The sequence below is a fragment of the Sitophilus oryzae genome, unplaced genomic scaffold, assembly GCF_002938485.1.
Source record: "Sitophilus oryzae breed Bouriz unplaced genomic scaffold, Soryzae_2.0 scaffold_465_pilon_pilon, whole genome shotgun sequence".
Lineage (NCBI taxonomy): Eukaryota > Metazoa > Arthropoda > Insecta > Coleoptera > Curculionidae > Sitophilus > Sitophilus oryzae.
The window spans coordinates 629,017-649,175 of record NW_022147046.1 but is presented as its reverse complement, the minus strand read 5'-3'; the positions used below and the strand labels follow the sequence as shown (position 1 = coordinate 649,175).

General features: G+C 31.6%; 5 protein-coding genes across 6 annotated transcripts in view; 2 read left to right on the top strand and 3 right to left on the bottom strand.

Annotated features, from left to right (window-relative positions):
* The first annotated feature begins 1,724 nt into the window (after positions 1-1,724).
* On the top strand, positions 1,725-4,286 carry LOC115885963 (beta-parvin-like). The gene is made up of 7 exons (XM_030904997.1): positions 1,725-2,046; positions 2,524-2,730; positions 2,846-2,935; positions 2,995-3,266; positions 3,327-3,629; positions 3,686-3,929; positions 3,984-4,286. The coding sequence occupies exons 1-7, from the start codon at positions 1,776-1,778 to the stop codon at positions 4,058-4,060; spliced, it is 1,464 nt and encodes a 487-aa protein (XP_030760857.1). The 5' UTR covers positions 1,725-1,775; the 3' UTR covers positions 4,061-4,286.
* Positions 4,287-4,310: 24 nt separating this feature from the next.
* Positions 4,311-5,075, bottom strand: LOC115885964. Its single transcript, XM_030904998.1, has 3 exons — positions 4,925-5,075; positions 4,754-4,875; positions 4,311-4,701 (listed from the first exon to the last, which is right to left on the bottom strand). Exons 1-3 carry the CDS (start codon positions 4,988-4,990, stop codon positions 4,344-4,346), a joined length of 546 nt encoding a protein of 181 aa, XP_030760858.1. The 5' UTR covers positions 4,991-5,075; the 3' UTR covers positions 4,311-4,343.
* A 2,644-nt stretch (positions 5,076-7,719) lies between these two features.
* Positions 7,720-10,345, top strand: LOC115885975 (beta-parvin-like). Its single transcript, XM_030905008.1, is given in 9 exon segments — positions 7,720-8,042; positions 8,538-8,750; positions 8,862-8,951; positions 9,011-9,046; positions 9,049-9,240; positions 9,243-9,283; positions 9,344-9,646; positions 9,703-9,946; positions 9,999-10,345. Coding segments are annotated over 9 exon segments (1,467 nt in total). The 5' UTR covers positions 7,720-7,771; the 3' UTR covers positions 10,076-10,345.
* LOC115885973 lies at positions 10,300-11,070 on the bottom strand. The gene is made up of 3 exons (XM_030905007.1): positions 10,931-11,070; positions 10,759-10,880; positions 10,300-10,706 (listed from the first exon to the last, which is right to left on the bottom strand). Exons 1-3 carry the CDS (start codon positions 10,994-10,996, stop codon positions 10,352-10,354), a joined length of 543 nt encoding a protein of 180 aa, XP_030760867.1. The 5' UTR covers positions 10,997-11,070; the 3' UTR covers positions 10,300-10,351.
* Positions 11,071-13,545: 2,475 nt separating this feature from the next.
* The window catches only part of LOC115885984 (lateral signaling target protein 2 homolog), a 44,643-nt gene continuing 38,029 nt past the window's right edge, over positions 13,546-20,159 (bottom strand). For both annotated transcript variants that reach the window (XM_030905018.1, XM_030905017.1), the window contains exon 9: positions 13,546-13,911. In XM_030905018.1, the coding sequence (XP_030760878.1) occupies positions 13,751-13,911 (161 nt within the window). In that variant the 3' untranslated portion in view covers positions 13,546-13,750. The remainder of the gene's footprint in view (positions 13,912-20,159) is intronic.

The following is a 20,159-nucleotide window of genomic DNA, read 5'->3' as shown; positions in this document are numbered from 1 at the left end:
GCGAGTCCAACTCGCACTTTTTTGCACCAAACCAATTTTTATTTTTAATTTATCAGATTTTTTTCAGAAAATTTTGAATATCGTCAGATCGTCAAAAAATCATAACCGCTGTGAAATTACAATGCTTTATTAATTTTTATATTTAGGCAGAAAATTCAAAAATATACAGGGTGGCGCACCTCATTCGCCTCGGTTGATTATACGAAAACGGAAAGATGTAGAAAAAAAATATTTTATGGGTATATGTGGGGAGTCAATGTGCACAATTTAAAATTATTTTGAAATATACAGGGTGTCTCAGAACTAAGATCCATACCAAAGTTATATTTTTTCTTATGGAACACCCGGTATTTTATTTCATTTTTGGATTCTTGGGCCCAAAAAAAGACATTTATTATAGGGGTTAAATATGTTTAAAATCATTGGTTTTTGAGATATTTAAAGATATTTAAATATGCATGGTACAAGAAAATTGATTATTAACACCCTGTACATTTCTTTTCAGAATTAATTCTTGTGCTGCGTTTAAAGGTAAAGAAATAAACTTTACTGAAAAATGTTATTGTTTCCTTAAATTTATACAGGGGTACCATTAGTGATCTACTTTAAGGATTTATTTTACATAAAAACTTTCTTATTTTAAATGCAACACCCTGTATTTTTTAAATAAATCGAAGCAGATTCAAATGCTCTTTCAAACTATATTAGGGCTTTCTATACCTATCTATCTCAGATTTTGAATAAAAAGCGATTTTTAAATAAAATAGCAATCAAGATGGCTGGTATCGCCATGGCAATTTTCTAGTGACAGTTACCATAAAATATTTTGTTTCTACATCTTTCCGTTTTCGTATAATCAACCGAGATGAATGGGGTGCGCCACCCTGTATATTTAAAAAAATTGATAAAATACAACCATTAAAAACAAAATATTACCAGGAAATATCGATGAATATGAATATCAAGTATTGTTCACAAAAATGCTCAATAAAACAAAAAAATTAAATAAAACCTATTTCAAAAACCTCTCGGTACAGAATATGACATTATTGTAGGTACTTTTTATATGAGAATTAAAGGCAAATTCACTATACTTATATGATGTTCCATTTAAAAATATCCAACTTAAACTTCAAATATATTTGAATCGTCCTGTATATTGACGCAAAAAGCTATATTCAAGGGCTTTTTTCAAATTTTGAATATGAGTAATTTCAAAATATGCCATTGAAAAACTAAAAATGGATGCGCCATATGATTAACTTGCATTTTTCCGAACATCTTGGAGCGAAAATTTGAAATAGGAAACATCTGACATGGAGCTTTGACGAAACACTGGACCACCCTGTATAATAATTCCCATTAAAAATAATTTATTTTTTATTCTTTCCGAAAATAACTTGAAACGTGTTAAAATATACTCAGTAGTTGTGTAGGTATAATATTTTGACCAGTAACATAAAATTTCCAAGAATTTTCATTATAATTTGATAAATCTTTTAAATTGTTTAAATTAATTTTACTTTATTTTGTTCTGGTACATAAAATTTTGAACAAAATTCTATAAAGATCTATCTACATTTTCCATAGTTTGTCAAGTTATTATAAATCAATTTAAAAACATTCATAGAACCTAGATTTTTTATTTATTCTTGTTCAAACAGAGGAAATTACCGTCGTTATCTGCGGTTTGCCTTTATCGCTCATTGATATGCATTTTTGTTTGCACAAAGTGTATATTTAACAAACATAGGTGTGAGACGCGGCATAACAAAATGGATACAGAGTTTCAGAAACCGATTTCTGAGGTTTTATATACAAAAACAACGTTTGAAACGTGTAGTTCCGATGGTAAACCAAAGAAAAGTGCGCTTAAACCAGTACCACCTCCGAAACCTCCATCGGAAATGGTTTTTAAATCTGGTGATGGTGATTTGAAGACGAAATCCACAGGTAGTTGCGTAAAATTTCAAGAAGGTGTATATTATCCGAATAACACAGGAACCCAACTTAATTTCAGCCATGAGGATATAGGACTTATGAAAGGTAATTAAATATAGAAAAGAATAATGCAAATTAATAATAGAAAGAATAATAGAAAAGAATAATGCAAGGTATTATATTTTTTATAAAAAGAATGAGGGGGTTACGTTAAGTTTTGTGAAGTTTTTAACATCGACCTAATCTTCTGTTTGTTATTCGACATATTATTATACAGCAAAATTTGTTTAAGTATTATAATAAGAAAATGCATTTAACAATTTTCTCCACCAGGGAAGAAATTTCAAATAAGAATATGTAATGTTGGTTGCTGGAAAACATATGGCTAGTACTGGGCACATATTGGGCATGATAAAAAAAATAATTTACTTTAGATTAATATTTCTTTAGAGAAATAAAATAAGGTTTTTAACTTCTAATTTAATTACTCTCTTAATTAAACGTATTAATTATTAATATTAGAAGGGTATTAGTTTAAAAAGATATTATGGAATTTTACCGTTTTACGTTAACGTATTTTAGCGCTGTCGATCTCTAAGAAGAAACCAAAAGAAGAAGAGAAAAAAGAAGAATTAGTTGGTGAAACAATTTCTAAAAATACTGAGCCAGAAAAAATGGGAACTTTAAGGCCAAAAAGCCCAAAACCAATCGTCGAACCCAAACCCAGCAAAGACGAATCAATTTGGGATAAATTGGGAACTTTGGGACGAAAAAAACGTATTAAAGAAGGTAGGTTGCGTGCTTAAAATCCTATACACTGACGTAATTTCCTAATATGGTTATGTTTACGACATTAATAACAAGGAGTGTTTGTTAACGAAGTGATTTAATTATTATTTTTTAGTTCAAGAAGTTCAGACCGAAGGAAAATACGCTATAGACTCCCCAGGCTATGCAACAGCCCCATCAATTTCGCCTGAGGACTATAACTTAGGTAATAAACAAACATTTGACATAACTTTATTTACCTTGATCTACTTTACCTATTTTTAGAAGAAAATGAGGAACGATGCGTTATAGAACCAAACGCATCACTGGAACCAAAATTTCAGGACTTAAATTTTGTCCTCATTGAGTGGATTAATGACGAACTTGCCTCACAAAGAATCATTGTTCAGGATCTTTCAGAAGATCTTTATGATGGCCAGGTGTTGCAAAAATTACTTGAGAAACTTACAGGAGACAAGTTGGACGTTCCCGAAGTAACTCAAAGCGAAGAAGGTCAAAAACAAAAGTTGGCTGTTGTTTTGGCACATTTTAATCAAGTAGGAACCCGTTTCCTAACAATCATACTGTGATTTTGATCATATTTTTTATATTAATAGATTTTGGGTGTGTCCAGATCCAGACGTAATAAATGGAGTGTCGAGGCAATTCATTCAAAAAATATAGTTGCCATAATTCATTTATTGGTTGCCCTTGCTAGACATTTTAGACCTCCGGTAAGACTTACTGAAAATGTCACGGTAAATGTACGGGTGGTGAAAAAACATAAAGGCCAGTTAGTCCATCAGTTGGTGCGAGAAAACTTAACCACAGAATATGATGACGTTGGTATGAGATGTGAGAGAGATGCTTTTGATGCTCTGTTTGATCATCCTCCAGAAAAACTTCAAATTGTTAAAAAGGTAGGTCTTCCAGCTATTAACAGTTTCTTATTTAAAAGTTTTCTTTTTTATTGCAGTCTTTGGTTACATTTGCAAATAAACATTTGAACAGGATGCATTTTGAAATAACAGAATTGGAAACTCAGTTTCATGATGGGGTTTATTTGGTAATACTTATGGGTCTACTGGAAGGATTCTTTGTGCCACACTATGCTTTCCACTTAACACCTCAAGAATTTGATGAGAAAGTGCACAATGTTAACTTTGCTTTCGAACTGATGGAAGAATGTGGTTTAAAAAGGCCAAAAGCTCGACCAGAAGGTAAGCTAGAGATTTTTTGTTTAATTTTTTTGTGCTACAATATTTCTTTTTTAGATATTGTTAATATGGATTTAAAATCAACACTGCGTGTCTTGTATAACATATTTCAAAAATATAGAACCATTGTTTAATAGAAATTTCAAAAGTCAGAAAAATGCAGCTTTCTATTAGTGCCTTTGAGATAATTTATTGTGCCTATAGTCCTAAACATTTTGATCTAAAAGATATTTGTATTAATATTTAATTTTTAACATATGTTTGTTTGTATGTTTATTTATATTTTTTATAAATTTCAAGAAGTTTTTTTAATAACTTACTAATATTTTTATAGTTATATTATAATAAGATATATTTACATGTTCTATAATATAAAAAAAAAATAAAATAAAAAAGCATTTAACTCACAGATTTTGTTTATATTGATGATATCTCTTCCTCTATGCATTTTACTAAATTGTCATCATTTTCATACTCCGATTGAGAATAACATTTTCTAAAGTACATATCATACAATACTTGCAATTTATTAAGATCTTCGGTATCTAGACTTGCATTAAAAACTAGAAGGTATGCTGGTGAATTTAGTTTCTGTTTTACATATGACATAGTGTTAAGTAAAATTACACACAGATACGCAGCTTTCGCCGAGCTGTAGTCTGCTTTTATTTTGGAATATATCTCGAAATTTTTAAGGATAATAATTCTAGGTATATTTCTCCAGTTCTGTATACCATTCAGGTGCTTTATTAAATCAGAATAAGTCTGTAGATAGCTAAAATAAATAATATTAGGTTTGGTGTATTAAAAGAAATATTAAAAATTACATAAACGTTATAAGTTTCAAAACTTCTCGGCAAGGTTTTATAATAGTATGTGGAAGCTCCTGAATAGGCTCGGTTGAGATGTACCAAACTGGAAGACCCTTTTCCGCACAATCTATTGCAAACTGATAAACATAAATTATTGAATTTAAATTAATTTAATCTCACACTCACTTTCAACGCAATGTAATTGGTCACATCTCCTATTAACAGTGTAGAAAATACACCGTCAATATTCATTATAAACACAGAACATAACTTATTAATATTTTAACAATTAAACATTGATTTAAAAAAGACGAAATTAATTTGAGGTTATGAAAACGACAACAAACTTATTATTTACTATTTACTGGTTGCCTAAATTGGGGTTTTAAATTAAAGAAGGAAAAAATACATTTTTTAAAAGAAACGCATTTTCAGGGAAAGTCTTTTATTTTGATGTAAGGTACACCGAAGTAGTCAACATGGTCTAAAACATGTAAAACCTCATCTATATAAATATAATTTATAAATATGTTTAAAATCATTGGTTTTTGAGATATTTAAAGATATTTAAATATGCATGGTACAAGAAAATTGATTATTAACACCCTGTACATTTCTTTTCAGAATTAATTCTTGTGCTGCGTTTAAAGGTAAAGAAATAAACTTTACTGAAAAATGTTATTGTTTCCTTAAATTTATACAGGGGTACCAAAAATTAGTGATCTACTTTAAGGATCTATTTTACATAAAAACTTTCTTATTTTAAATGCAACACCCTGTATTTTTTAAATAAATCGAAGCATATTCAAATGCTCTTTCAAACTATATTAGGGCTTTCTATACCTATCTATCTCAGATTTTGAATAAAAAGCGATTTTTAAATAAAATAGCAATCAAGATGGCTGGTATCGCTATGGCAATTTTCTAGTGACAGTTAGTAACTATTTTCAAAATTGACATTAGTGTATGAACATTATTATTTAAACAGTTTACTAAAATTTACCCACCATAGTTTAATAATAAGTATTCTTTATTTTATGAAGAAAAATAAAGCCATATCTGCTGGTGGAACGAATGGATATGTTACTAGTAATTTTATTTTGTGAGGAAAATTATTTCTTGGCCTCAAGAGCTAATGCTCAAAGATATCCAAATAGGAATCTTCCTGATAAGCGTTCCTTTGAAAAACTACTTGTCCTATTTCCTATTTCGTAGTGTAGTTTATAAAAAACTTATTAGGCAGAAACCTGTCGTTGGAAGTGAAGAAATTGAATTTGCCGTAATTGGCTCTTTTATAAAAAAAGCATATATCTACAAGTTATCGTAAAATAAAACAAAGAACTATTTCTTCGTTTTTCTTGAAAGAATAATAAATACATATTAATAAATATTATTTATTAAACTATTGTAGGCTATTAAATAAAAGTAAACTGGTATTAAAAAGATTTAAATAAAGTCTATAAACTAATGTCGATTTTGAAAATAGTTACTAACTGTCACTAGAAAATTGCCACGGCGATACCAGCCATCTTGATTGCCATTTTACTTAAAAGTCGCTTTTTATTCAAAATCTGAGATAGATAGGTATAGGAAACCCTAACATAGTTTGAAAGAGCATTTGATTCTGCTTCGATTTATTTAAAAAAATACAGAGTGTTGCATTTGAAATAACAAAGTTTTTATGTAAAATAAATCCTTAAAATAGATCACTAATTTTTGGTACCCCTGTATAAATTTAGGGAAGCAATAACATTTTTCGGTAAAGTTTATTTCTTTGCCTTTAAACTCAGCACAAGAATTAATTCTGAAAAGTAATGTACAGGGTCTTAATAATCGATTCTCTTGTAGCATGCATATTTAAATATCTTTTAATATCTCAAAAACCAATGATTTTAAACATATTTAACCCTTATAATAGATGTCTTTTTTTGGGCCCAAGAATTCAAAAATGAAATAAAATACCGGGTGTTCCATAAGAAAAAATATAACTTTGGTATGGATCTTAGTTCTGATACACCCTGTATATTTCAAAATAATTTTAAATTGTGCACATTGACTCCCCACATATACCCATAAAATATTTTGTTTCTCCATCTTTCCGTTTTCGTATAATCAACCGAGGTGAATGGGGTGCGCCACCCTGTATATTTAAAAAAAATTGATAAAATACAACCATTAAAAACAAAATATTACCAGTAAATATCGATGAATATGAATATCAAGTATTGTTCACAAAAATGCTCAATAAAACAAAAAAATTAAATAAAACTTATTTCAAAAACCTCTCGGTACAGAATATGACATTATTGTAGGTACTTTTTATATGAGAATTAAAGGCAAATTCACTATACTTATACGATGTTACATTTAAAAATATCCAACTTAAACTTCAAATATATTTGAATCGCCCTGTATATTGACGCAAAAAGCTATATTCAAGGGCTTTTTTCAAATTTTGAATATGAGTAATTTCAAAATATGCCATTGAAAAACTAAAAATGGATGCGCCATATGATTAACTTGCATTTTTCCGAACATCTTGGAGCGAAAATTTGAAATAGGAAACATCTGACATGGAGCTTTGACGAAACACTGGACCACCCTGTATAATAATTCCCATTAAAAATAATTTATTTTTTATTCTTTCCGAAAATAACTTGAAACGTGTTAAAATATACTCAGTAGTTGTGTAGGTATAATATTTTGACCAGTAACATAAAATTTCCAAGAATTTTCATTATAATTTGATAAATCTTTTAAATTGTTTAAATTAATTTTACTTTATTTTTGTTCTGGTACATAAAATTTTGAACAAAATTCTATAAAGATCTATCTACATTTTCCATAGTTTGTCAAGTTATTATAAATCAATTTAAAAACATTCATAGAACCTAGATTTTTTATTTATTCTTGTTCAAACAGAGGAAATTACCGTCGTTATCTGCGGTTTGCCTTTATCGCTCATTGATATGCATTTTTGTTTGCACAAAGTGTATATTTAACAAACATAGGTGTGAGACGCGGCATAACAAAATGGATACAGAGTTTCAGAAACCGATTTCTGAGGTTTTATATACAAAAACAACGTTTGAAACGTGTAGTTCCGATGGTAAACCAAAGAAAAGTGCGCTTAAACCAGTACCACCTCCGAAACCTCCATCGGAAATGGTTTTTAAATCTGGTGATGGTGATTTGAAGACGAAATCCACAGGTAGTTGCGTAAAATTTCAAGAAGGTGTATATTATCCGAATAACACAGGAACCCAACTTAATTTCAGCCATGAGGATATAGGACTTATGAAAGGTAATTAAATATAGAAAAGAATAATGCAAATTAATAATAGAAAGAATAATAGAAAAGAATAATGCAAGGTATTATATTTTTATAAAAAGAATGAGGGGGTTACGTTAAGTTTTGTGAAGTTTTTAACATCGACCTAATCTTCTGTTTGTTATTCAACATATTATACAGCAAAATTTGTTTAAGTATTATAATAAGAAAATACATTTAACAATTTTCTCAACCAGGGAAGAAATTTCAAATAAGTATATGTAATGTTGGTTGCTGGAAAACATATGGCTAGTAGTGGGCCAAGAACGGTAAACTCTGTTCTTGGTAGTGGGCATGATAAAAAAAATAATTTACTTTAGATTAATATTTCTTTAGAGAAATGAAATAAGGTTTTTAACTTCTAATTTAATTACTCTCTTAATTAAACGTATTAATTATTAATATTAGAAGGGTATTAGTTTAAAAAGATATTATGGAATTTTACCGTTTTACGTTAACGTATTTTAGCGCTGTCGATCTCTAAGAAGAAACCAAAAGAAGAAGAGAAAAAAGAAGAATTAGTTGGTGAAACAATTTCTAAAAATACTGAGCCAGAAAAAATGGGAACTTTAAGGCCAAAAAGCCCAAAACCAATCGTCGAACCCAAACCCAGCAAAGACGAATCAATTTGGGATAAATTGGGAACTTTGGGACGAAAAAAAAACGTATTAAAGAAGGTAGGTTGCGTGCTTAAAATCCTATACACTGACGTAATTTCCTAATATGGTTATGTTTACGACATTAATAACAAGGAGTGTTTGTTAACGAAGTGATTTAATTATTATTTTTTAGTTCAAGAAGTTCAGACCGAAGGAAAATACGCTATAGACTCCCCAGGCTATGCAACAGCCCCATCAATTTCGCCTGAGGACTATAACTTAGGTAATAAACAAACATTTGACATAACTTTATTTACCTTGATCTACTTTACCTATTTTTAGAAGAAAATGAGGAACGATGCGTTATAGAACCAAACGCATCACTGGAACAAAATTTCAGGACTTAAATTTTGTCCTCATTGAGTGGATTAATGACGAACTTGCCTCACAAAGAATCATTGTTCAGGATCTTTCAGAAGATCTTTATGATGGCCAGGTGTTGCAAAAATTACTTGAGAAACTTACAGGAGACAAGTTGGACGTTCCCGAAGTAACTCAAAGCAGCGAAGAAGGTCAAAACAAAAGTTGGCTGTTGTTTTGGCACATTTTAATCAAGTAGGAACCCGTTTCCTAACAATCATACTGTGATTTTGATCATATTTTTTATATTAATAGATTTTGGGTGTGTCCAGATCCAGACGTAATAAATGGAGTGTCGAGGCAATTCATTCAAAAAATATAGTTGCCATAATTCATTTATTGGTTGCCCTTGCTAGACATTTTAGACCTCCGGTAAGACTTACTGAAAATGTCACGGTAAATGTACGGGTGGTGAAAAAACATAAAGGCCAGTTAGTCCATCAGTTGGTGCGAGAAAACTTAACCACAGAATATGATGACGTTGGTATGAGATGTGAGAGAGATGCTTTTGATGCTCTGTTTGATCATCCTCCAGAAAAACTTCAAATTGTTAAAAAGGTAGGTCTTCCAGCTATTAACAGTTTCTTATTTAAAAGTTTTCTTTTTTATTGCAGTCTTTGGTTACATTTGCAAATAAACATTTGAACAGGATGCATTTTGAAATAACAGAATTGGAAACTCAGTTTCATGATGGGGTTTATTTGGTAATACTTATGGGTCTACTGGAAGGATTCTTTGTGCCACACTATGCTTTCCACTTAACACCTCAAGAATTTGATGAGAAAGTGCACAATGTTAACTTTGCTTTCGAACTGATGGAAGAATGTGGTTTAAAAAGGCCAAAAGCTCGACCAGAAGGTAAGCTAGAGATTTTTTGTTTTAATTTTTGTGCTACAATATTTCTTTTTAGATATTGTTAATATGGATTTAAAATCAACACTGCGTGTCTTGTATAACATATTTCAAAAATATAGAACCATTGTTTAATAGAAATTTCAAAAGTCAGAAAAATGCAGCTTTCTATTAGTGCCTTTGAGATAATTTATTGTGCCTATAGTCCTAAACATTTTGATCTAAAAGATATTTGTATTAATATTTAATTTTTAAAATATGTTTGTTTGTATGTTTATTTATATTTTTTATAAATTACAAGAAGTTTTTTAATAACTTACTAATATTTTTATAGTTATAATAAGATATATTTACATGTTCTATAATATAAAAAAAATAAAATAAAAAAAACATTTAACTCACAGAGTTTGTTTATATTGATATCTCTTCCTCTATGCATTTTACTAAATTGTCATCATTTTCATACTCCGATTGAGAATAACATTTTCTAAAGTACATATCATACAATACTTGCAATTTATTGAGATCTTCAGTATCTAGACTTGCATTAAAAACTAGAAGGTATGCAGCTGAATTTAGTTTCTGTTTCACATATGACATAGTGTTAAGCAAAATTGCACAAAGATATGCAGCTTTTGCCGAGCTGTAGTCTGCTCTTATTTTGGAATATATCTCAAAATTTTTAAGGATAATAATTCTAGGTATATTTCTCCAGTTCTGTATACCATTGAGGTGCTTTATTAAATCGGAATAAGTCTGTAGATAGCTAAAACAAATAATATTAGGTTTGGTGTATTAAAAGGAATATTAAAAATTACATAAACGTTATAAGTTTCAAAACTTCTCGGCAAGGTTTTATAATACTATTTGGAAGCTCGTGAATAGGCTCTGTTGAGATGTACCAAACTGGAAGACCCTTTTCCGCACAATCTATTGCAAACTGATAAACATAAATTATTGAATTTAAATTAAATTTAATCTCACACTCACTTTCAACGCAATGTAATTGGTCTCATCTCCTATTAACAGTGTAGAAAATACACCGTCAATATTCATTATTAACACAGAACATAACTTATTAATATTTTAACAATTAAACATTGATTTAAAAAAGACGAAATTAATTTGAGGTTATGAAAACAACAACAAACTTATTATTTACTATTTACTGGTTGCCTAAATTGGGGTTTTAAATTAAAGAAGGAAAAAATACATTTTTTAAAAGAAACGCATTTTCAGGGAAAGTCTTTTATTTTGATGTAAGGTACACCGAAGTAGTCAACATGGTCTAAAACATGTAAAACCTCATCTATATAAATATAATTTATAATACAAACACCGAAAAATCACAATATACTTTGAATATAGGTATTTTCATTTAGGTCCAAACGAGCCAGTACAACAAAGACAGGTTGGGTTTTTATTATTTTAATACTTATTTATAATACGTCAACAGTGGACTTTTAGAGCGTACCGTATATATTTATTCCTAATACAATATTTTTTTCATTTTAATATACAGGGTGAGCTCGGAAAGTTCACGGGGGGAATGTAACAACAACGATGGATATAAAGATTGCTCGAGTCTCTCGTTTTGATTATTATAAGTTGGTTTCTCATTTATATGTGTATAAAACTCAGACTAAATCGTGATATTTTATTTTATAACATTGTCAATACGCGAAAGTGATCACAATCTATCAAGTTTGAGTCAGGAGGGAAAGTTTATACGTAGTTTACATCAGGGGCGTACAGGATTATCAATTATAAATAGTATAGGCACAGGGTGGGTCAAATTGGTCGCTTTTAAATAGAAATACACTTTTCTATAGGAGATAGACGAAAACTATATCGGTGTCTGGAGCTCAATTTTTATCAAAAACATGATGGTGAAAACCGCACCTCGATATGTGTTACCGTTTCGGAGTTACTGGGTGTTTTTCGAAAATGTGCACATTTAATAAATCGCTGTAACTTTTTTTGCTATGGGACGTTTTGTATTTTTATGAAAACATCTTCAAAGCACCTTATTTCTATGTAGAATTTAATAGTTTAAGAGTTATCGACGCAAAAATTGATTTTTTACTTAGGACACTCTGTATATTTTTAATTAACTGAAATAACTTAAAATTACCTTTCCAAAAATATAACACACTTGATATTTTGTTATAGTCCCGTTCGAAATACAGAATAATTGAATAGCTCACCAAGATCCTAGCCGTTGGTCGTCGAGGCCTCCGGATTTAGCGCCTGTGGATTTTTACCTTTAGAATAAAGATTCTTATTTTTAAATTGCCCGTATAATCTAGACAAGAATTAGAAGTACTTAGCGGTTATGCGAGGGTATCTTTCATGCTTAAGGGTTATCTTTCACCTTACTGAGTTAATGAATTCCGCGAAAAATGTTCAAAAACGATCCCGTCTGTCCATAACAGAAGACGGTAGACATGTCGAACACCGACCGGTAGCAAAATCTCATGTCTTGGTTTGCTATTTATTTTTATTGTTATCAGATATAGTTTAAACGTGTTGATGTTGTTAAATATAGTTTAAATTGTTATAAAATTCTGCATCATCTCTCATTGCAAATATTATTTTCGTTTTAATTGCTGCTCACAACTAGAATTTTTTGCATTACAGCCGGCGCCGTTCAAATCCTACTTATTCAAAGAGAGCGAAAAACTCTATATCTCGAAGAGGTAATTTTTAAAGGTTTTTTTAAGGTAATTTTCAATGACTAAAGAATCCAAGGACAAATAACACCCGAGAGCAAATTGTGACGATGTCACAAAACAGTGCCGTAGCACATATTTTTCTTAACCTAGCCGTTTGAAGCAATATTTATATTTTTTGATAATTGTTTTGACTACGCCTATGGTGTATCATCCTAATTACGAAAAAAAACGTATAAAAATGTTAACAAAAGGTACAAAACTAGTATCGACGTATAGCACATAACAAGTACATATAGATGTTAATTGAAATTGAAGAATAATTATCGAATTCAATAAGAAAACGCTAAAAAGTTGGAGTGGACTGTTTATTTACCTATGAAACGCAACTCCTGGCTCTTTCTTATCGCTGCTGCTTTTACACTTGAAAGCTGAACAACTAATCACCATTGTAATAAAGTTTATACAAAGTTTACTACACACAAACTATTAAAAATAGCTAAAATTGTTGCTAGTGACCAAATGATGGCTCATTATTTGTCCCCAAAAAAAGGTCTCTAAGGTCACAAATTCTGCTGCAGCCCGTATAGGGGCGTTACATGTCCTTATATATTCTTTAGTCATTGGTAATTTTAAATTCTTTTCAGAGAATTCAAAATATACAGGGTGTCTCATATAAAAAATAAAATTTTATGTTGATAATTCTTAAATTATTAATTTAAAAAATATATACTTAAATCATTAAATTCTTCGTAAAAAGGTGAGCTTTGAAAATGATTTCGTTTTCAGTGATTTGTTAAAAATGCACATTTTTGTAAAACACGTAACTCCGAAACGGTAACAGATATCGATGTGCGGTTTTCACCATCATGTTTTTAATAAAAATTGAGCTCCATACACCGATTTAATTTTCGTCTATCTCCTATACAAAAAGGTGTTTTCCTTTAAAAGCGTCAAATTTGGCCCACCCTGTACATGGTGAGCTTGTGTGCTAAAATAGCGCCATATCAGACTTACTACTTTGCCAAGGGCACATTTTAACTACCTATATAATATTTATAGTTAATCATGCTGTACTTTAAAACACGTTCATTCATTTCAGTACATAAATCATACATTAATATTCTAAGAAATAAACTCAACCTTCAGTTGTGGGTGAGAAATGTACCATGACCTGGTGGGACTTTCTGATATCGCCCTCCGATGTAGACATGGCGCCGGAATCTTGCTCTGTGGAGTTGTTCCGTGAAGGTTCGTAAGAATGATAACATTTAGGCACCGCACCTGTTAGTCTTGAATCTAAAACGACAATGCAAGGATTGATTCGATTACTTTAATATTACTGAATATTCAACCGTTTAACCAGAAATACCTCGTGCCTTATGGTGCGTTTAGACTTGAGCACGCACGCACTGATCCTCCGCGAATGCTCAAGTGTAAACGGCTGTGCGCGCACGCTCACTCTGAATCTGTCTGTGCGCGAGCGGCCGCGAACGTGAGCCGTCTGGTGTGGGTTTTTGGTCCGTGCTCAAAGGGATTTTATGTGTGCGCGAACGCTCAATTTGGACCGGCAATTTGTTTTGTCTGCGTTCGTGCGTCCGTGTGTGATTTTTTTTCGTTTTCTTTATTAAAATCATGGAGTGGATCAATGAATCTTATTTATTATTAATTAAAAAATATGAAAAGTTGCCTATATTATGGGATGTTAAACATTAGAGAACAACGGCATACGGTCGAGTCGGCCGCTGCTGGCACGTAGACGTAGACGTAAAGAATCTTTTACGTGTATAAAAAATAAAAAATATAAGAAATGCGCATGCGTACGTAAACGTTTACGTCAGTAGTTCCCAAACTTATTTTTCTCGTGGACCACTTTCAAAATTTTACTGGTTTCGGTGGACCCCCTGCTGCTACATTTCTACCACATTCTTAAAGTCGCCAAAAAATAAAAATTGTGTCACTTCTGAGTTCTGTCCCTATATTCCGATATGTAAAATAAAAACGAAAAATGGTACATTTTATATCACTTTATTTATTAAAAGAATAGAATTACAAGAAAAATATTAAGGTAATATAGGTTCAGGTCATAATTTTAATTAATGGGAAGGATGTATCTGATGGAGTGTCAGCAAACGATCAATGTTTGGCTTTATTTTTGTGAGCAATAACCGCAAATCCCCCCTGCTCTGTGATGTTTAATTTGCTCCTTTTTTTTGTTAAGGTTTGTAACGGCATAAAACTCCTTTCGACAAGGTATGACGAGGGAAAAGCTATTAAAAATTTCCTTGCGATTTCCCACAGTCCAGGATATTTTTCGGGTATTTCTGCTTGCAGCCAAAATGTTGGGTAGCCTTTTCTAAATTTCACCTTCAGCTCCTCATTAGTGCTTAGCTCGAGCAGCTCCTCTTGTAATACAACATTGGCCACTTCCGTTTCATCAAATGGATTTATGATCCATGGTGGTATATCCATCGTCAGTATATCTTCAAACCTGGTTTTGAAGTCATCATGCAGAGCACTTAAATGTTGACTGTAGGTATGGATATCCTCATCAATACATTCTACCTGCGACAAGTTTGGAAATTGAGAGAATTCGCGCCGACTAATGTTTTGCTTCATAAATTTCAATTTCCCAAGAAAAGCCGAAATTATCCCCTTTGTTTTTATTAAATTCAGGCTGTCCCCTTGTAACTGCAAGTTAATATCATTAAATTTTTTAAACAAATCTGTCAAATACGCAATGTCTGCTTTGAATTTGATCAAGTTTTCTTTTAAATCTGGATCTCTACTTTCTAAGAACTCTAATATGGAATCGAAAACAGAGTAAAATCTCGTTAAGCATGCACCTTTCGACAACCAGCGTACTTCAGTATGTAAGAGCAGTCGTTGGAAGTCTTCATCATTTTCGTCGCACAATTGAGCAAATAAACGCGTATTCAATGCATTGCTTCTGATTTTGTTGACAGCTTTTATTACAAAATGAAGAGATTGGTTCAACCTGTCACTTAAATGTTTTGCCACAAGATGTTGTCGGTGGATTACGCAATGAATAGCTGTAAGTCCTGGTATAATTCTTTTGAGATGACTTATAAACCCACGATATCGCCCGACCATTGCAGGAGCTCCGTCTGTTGCCACTGAAATAATGTTTGTAAATGGGATCGATTTTTCCGTAAAAAAATTACTCAGGACATTAAATATTGATTCGCCTTTAGTGTCAGTCTCCAAAGTTCTGGCAAATAGCAATTCTTCGTGAATTTCTTCCTCAACAATAAATCGGACATATGCCAATAGTAATGCTTCATTACTGGGTAACGTTGACTCGTCCAGTTGTATAGAAAAATGAGTTTTTTGCAGATGATTGCACAAAAAGCTTTCGATATCAGAGCTCATTTCATCAATGCGTCTTTGTACAGTATTGTTACTTAATGGAATTCTTTTTAGTACGTCAAATGGAGATTTGTGCAAAACAGTTTTTAAAACCTCTTCAACAGCGGGTAAAATTAATTGTTCTCCGATAGTGTGCGGTTTTCCAGATTTTGCTATAAGTAATGAGATATTGTAAGATGCCCGCAAGCCATCATCGTTACTTTGAGATGTTGAAGCGAACATACTGTGCATGGTGGGTCTCTTTCCATATTTTTCTTTCAATGTTTGAAAATATTTTAAATCTTTACCTATTTTATCAGTATGACACCTTTTTAGATGATCTTCGAGCTTTGATGGTTTCATAGAGTCATTGCTCAAAACTTTGTTGCATAATAGGCACATGGGCAATTGTTTGTCTGCCTCTGATGGAACAAAACCATATTTCAAATAATCGATACTATATTGTCGACATTTTTTCTTTGCTGTAGCCATGTTTCGTGTCAGTTACCTTACCTGTAAAAAAAAATGTTTTAGTAACCAAGTTTTTTTCTGAATATAGGTATCACACCGCAGCCTTTGTCAGCACGCGGAAATAGAATTACGGCTTGTAAAGGGACCAACTAATAAACCGTTGAGACAAATACAGACGTTTTCACAAAACGGTATCAATTTTAAAGTACATAATTTACCACTAATTTTTAATAGTATAAATAAAAATTGGTGTACTCAGTATCGAATACTGATCATATTTGTGTAGGAAAAAATAAAAGTCGAAATCCCAAAATTGTCCATAAAACGATAACTAACATTTTATTAAATCAATGAGTTCACGCGCTCCGTGTATTTGCGTATTTTTGTCTGCGGCTTCATTGTTAAAACGTGACAAACTGGCATCGAAGTCCAAGCCCCGCCCTTTTCCCGTCGCCCGCGCACCGCTCGCTCTTTCCGAAAAGGAATAGTTTTGATAAAATAGTTACTTCAAAACCAATTTAAAATGATTATGAAATTACTGTTTTATAAAATTAGTAGTTATTTGCAAGAAAAATTACAAAATTAATTGCTCTGCAATATTGCTTATTCGGCCTTTTTAGAGAGGCAGTGTTTCTCTCGTGAAAAAACAATTGAATAAAACGTGCTGTGTTTGTCTTCAAATCGAAAGAGGACAATTAAAATATCTGTAAGTTACTAAGTTACCTATCTATACAGGCCGTTGTGATCAACCGACTAGTACACGTAAACAAAATACTTAAGTACTATAACAAAAAAAGGTAGGTTACTTACTTTTCTCCGGCACTAGCAAACACAGATATAAATTTTCTCACAACTTTTTTTCCAAATTCCGCCTTTTTTTCGAAATTCCGGAAACAAATGAATGCGTTTGCCTTTGGCATCAAGTATTTATAGTGGTGATCAAGTTCATGTCTGAACAAGCATTAAGCATTGTCGGGCGGATAGCGCTTTGCAAGTCTGTACACGAAATTGTACGTAATATCGAATACGCAAGTTTGGACAAGTAACAGTCGCTTGCCTTATTAAAATATTATCTGCTTAGATAGGTACTTAAAACAATGTAGGTAGGCCCTTATAAAAACTATGCTTACATTTTTGCTCTTTACTATCAAAAGCAGATAAATTTTCGTGGACCCCCATTAACATCTTATGGACCCCCATTTTTTGTTCACGCCTACGTAGACCCCCAGCAAGTCTCCCGTGGACCCCTGGGGGTCCACCTGGACCACTTTGGGTATCACTGGTTTACGTGTTTGTAGGCCGACTCGACCGTATACCGTTGTTCTCTATTCTTTGTATTATTAAAAAAATCAAAAAAAATATAACGCATTTCAAAACCTTGTAAATAAAATTAATATTGAATATGTCGATATTAATGAAATTGCTATTCTAAAATTTGTATCTTTTCTTCGTAATTTTTGGTGTTATTAAATTTTGTAAATATTTAAAGTCGGGCCTGGTCATTCTTGTAAAGTTTTTGAACTGATCATAGCCCTCCTCAGGCACTAAGTTGTTGCAGTAAATTATATCGATATTTAAAAATTTGGGTTTGCCACCAGCGACGATGTTTTCGATTTTTCTTCTTTTTAATAATTAAGCTGTGCATAACAATGACTTCAGCCTCGACTATTTCTTGGTCGTCCATTATTTTGTGCCAACACAACTCTGCTGTGTGCGCACAATGGATCACTTCATTCGTCGAAAAATAAGTTTTTAATTTGAACGAAGCCGAGAGCGCGAACGAATGCCGTGCGCGCACGCTCAGCTCGTGCGTGCTCAAGTCTAAACGCACCATTAGCCCACGGCCACACAGAAAGCGTTTTTAGCGTTTTGCGTTTTTTGCGTCTCAAGCGCTTTTTGCGGTTTTACAGTTTTAAGCGTTTTTTTCGATTTGTGTCCATTAAAAACACGCAAAAGACGCGGCAGGTTTGCAGTTTCTATCAAGATGTCAATTAGTAACGTCGCAAGCTCGTGGATTCCCGGCCCGTTCAACAATCAATCCTGTGAGAAAGAGATAGGCGAGATCGGCGCCGTTAGCGTTGAAAAGACGAAGATAAATGATGCTGGGATTGAATTGTGGACGGGCCGGGGCATATATTCGTATACAAACACAAGATACTGCTAGTGTCAGTGGTGTGTGTAAAAATAATAATAATTATTATTTACCATTTATATTACGAATTTTAGTTTATATGTGTATAGTTTTTTTTATATTGTAGTGTTGTGGTTAGTACTTGTTATAATTATAATATAATATAATAAATAGGTAATTATAATTATATAATAGAATAGTAAATATTTCTAGTTGCTAATGCAATTTTAGGACATGATTGAAACATTTTGGAGTAAAACTTCTTTACGCGCTCTGGGAGTAAAAATTCAAGGCCGTGACATACGAGCTAGTGAGACGGCCTTGACACACGAGCTCATTGTAACGAAACGTGTTAACGGCTTGGAAATACGGAGTGACGCGACGTGTATTTGTGATCAGTACACGTGTTTATCAAAAATATAATACAAATTTTGTAAAAGTGAATCAAATTATTACGTGTAAAAAAACATTTGTTACACGTAAAAAACTATTTTTATTATTTCACGCGAATAAAACTGTTACACGTAATAAACTCTTTTTTACGCGTATAAAACTATTTGTTACTGGTAGAAAACTATTTTTTACGCGTATAAAACTATTTGTTACTGGTAGAAAACTATTTTTTAAGTGTATAAAACTATTTGTTACGTGTAAAAATCTATTTGCTTCACGTAAAAAACTATATTTTTACGCGTCAAAAACTTATTGTTTCTGGTAGAAAAAATTCCTTACGCAAAAAAAAATATTTTTTACGTGTAAAAAACTATTTGTTACACGTAAAAAACTAATTTTTACGCGTCAAAAACATTGTTTCTGGTAAAAAAACTTTTTTACCGAAAATAAATATTTTTTACGTGTAAAAAATTATTTGTTACAGGTAAAAAATTATTTTTTTACGCATCAAAAACTTATTGTTTCTGGTAAAAAAACTTTTGTTAGGCAAAAAAAAATTACGTGTAAAGAACTATTTGTTACACGTAAAAAACGATTTTTTACCTGTCAAACTTTTTTACCCAAAAAAAAAATTTTACATATAAAAAAACTATTTGTTTACACGTAAAAAACTATTTTTTGCGCGTCAAAAACTTTGTTTCTGTTAAAAAAACTTTTTTACGCAGAAAAAACACTTTTTACGCATAAAAAAACTATTTTTTACGCGTAAGAAAATATTTAATTTATTACTTTTTCAAGATTTCAAGCTACACTTTTCAAACATTTCCTTCAAATTTTTGAATTTAATAGAATCTTCCTAAACAGTAGATGTTCTTTATAAAAATATTTTTAGATAATACCCTAAAATGAAAAAAAAATGCATACTATTTAATTATTTTTGGTAGTTTCTAATTGGTTTCTAATATTTTTTATTTTGTTTTAGTCGCTTAAAACCTTCGCATAAAACGCAAAACGCTAAAAACTTTCTGTGTGGCCGTGGGCTTTAGGCGTCTCTCATAGTGGATGCGTATACGCGCAAATGATAGAACCGTCCGAATTAGTAATCTTCCTAAAACTTTATGTCAGCACTAAATGTTGAATAAACCCTTTATAGGTTGATGGTCGCTAAATCGACCACTTTAAT

Coding starts and splice junctions, on each gene's coding strand:
- LOC115885973 (XM_030905007.1), bottom strand. CDS start 10,996: ATGAATATTGACGGTGTATTTTCTACACTGTTAATAGGAGATGAGACC. Junction 10,881..10,930: donor CCAATTACATTGCGTTGAAA/GTGAGTGTGAGA, acceptor TATGTTTATCAG/TTTGCAATAGATTGTGCGGA. Junction 10,707..10,758: donor TTGAAACTTATAACGTTTAT/GTAATTTTTAAT, acceptor TATTTGTTTTAG/CTATCTACAGACTTATTCCG.
- LOC115885964 (XM_030904998.1), bottom strand. CDS start 4,990: ATGAATATTGACGGTGTATTTTCTACACTGTTAATAGGAGATGTGACC. Junction 4,876..4,924: donor CCAATTACATTGCGTTGAAA/GTGAGTGTGAGA, acceptor TATGTTTATCAG/TTTGCAATAGATTGTGCGGA. Junction 4,702..4,753: donor TTGAAACTTATAACGTTTAT/GTAATTTTTAAT, acceptor TATTTATTTTAG/CTATCTACAGACTTATTCTG.
- LOC115885963 (XM_030904997.1), top strand. CDS start 1,776: ATGGATACAGAGTTTCAGAAACCGATTTCTGAGGTTTTATATACAAAA. Junction 3,267..3,326: donor TTTTGGCACATTTTAATCAA/GTAGGAACCCGT, acceptor TTATATTAATAG/ATTTTGGGTGTGTCCAGATC. Junction 3,930..3,983: donor GCCAAAAGCTCGACCAGAAG/GTAAGCTAGAGA, acceptor TTTCTTTTTTAG/ATATTGTTAATATGGATTTA.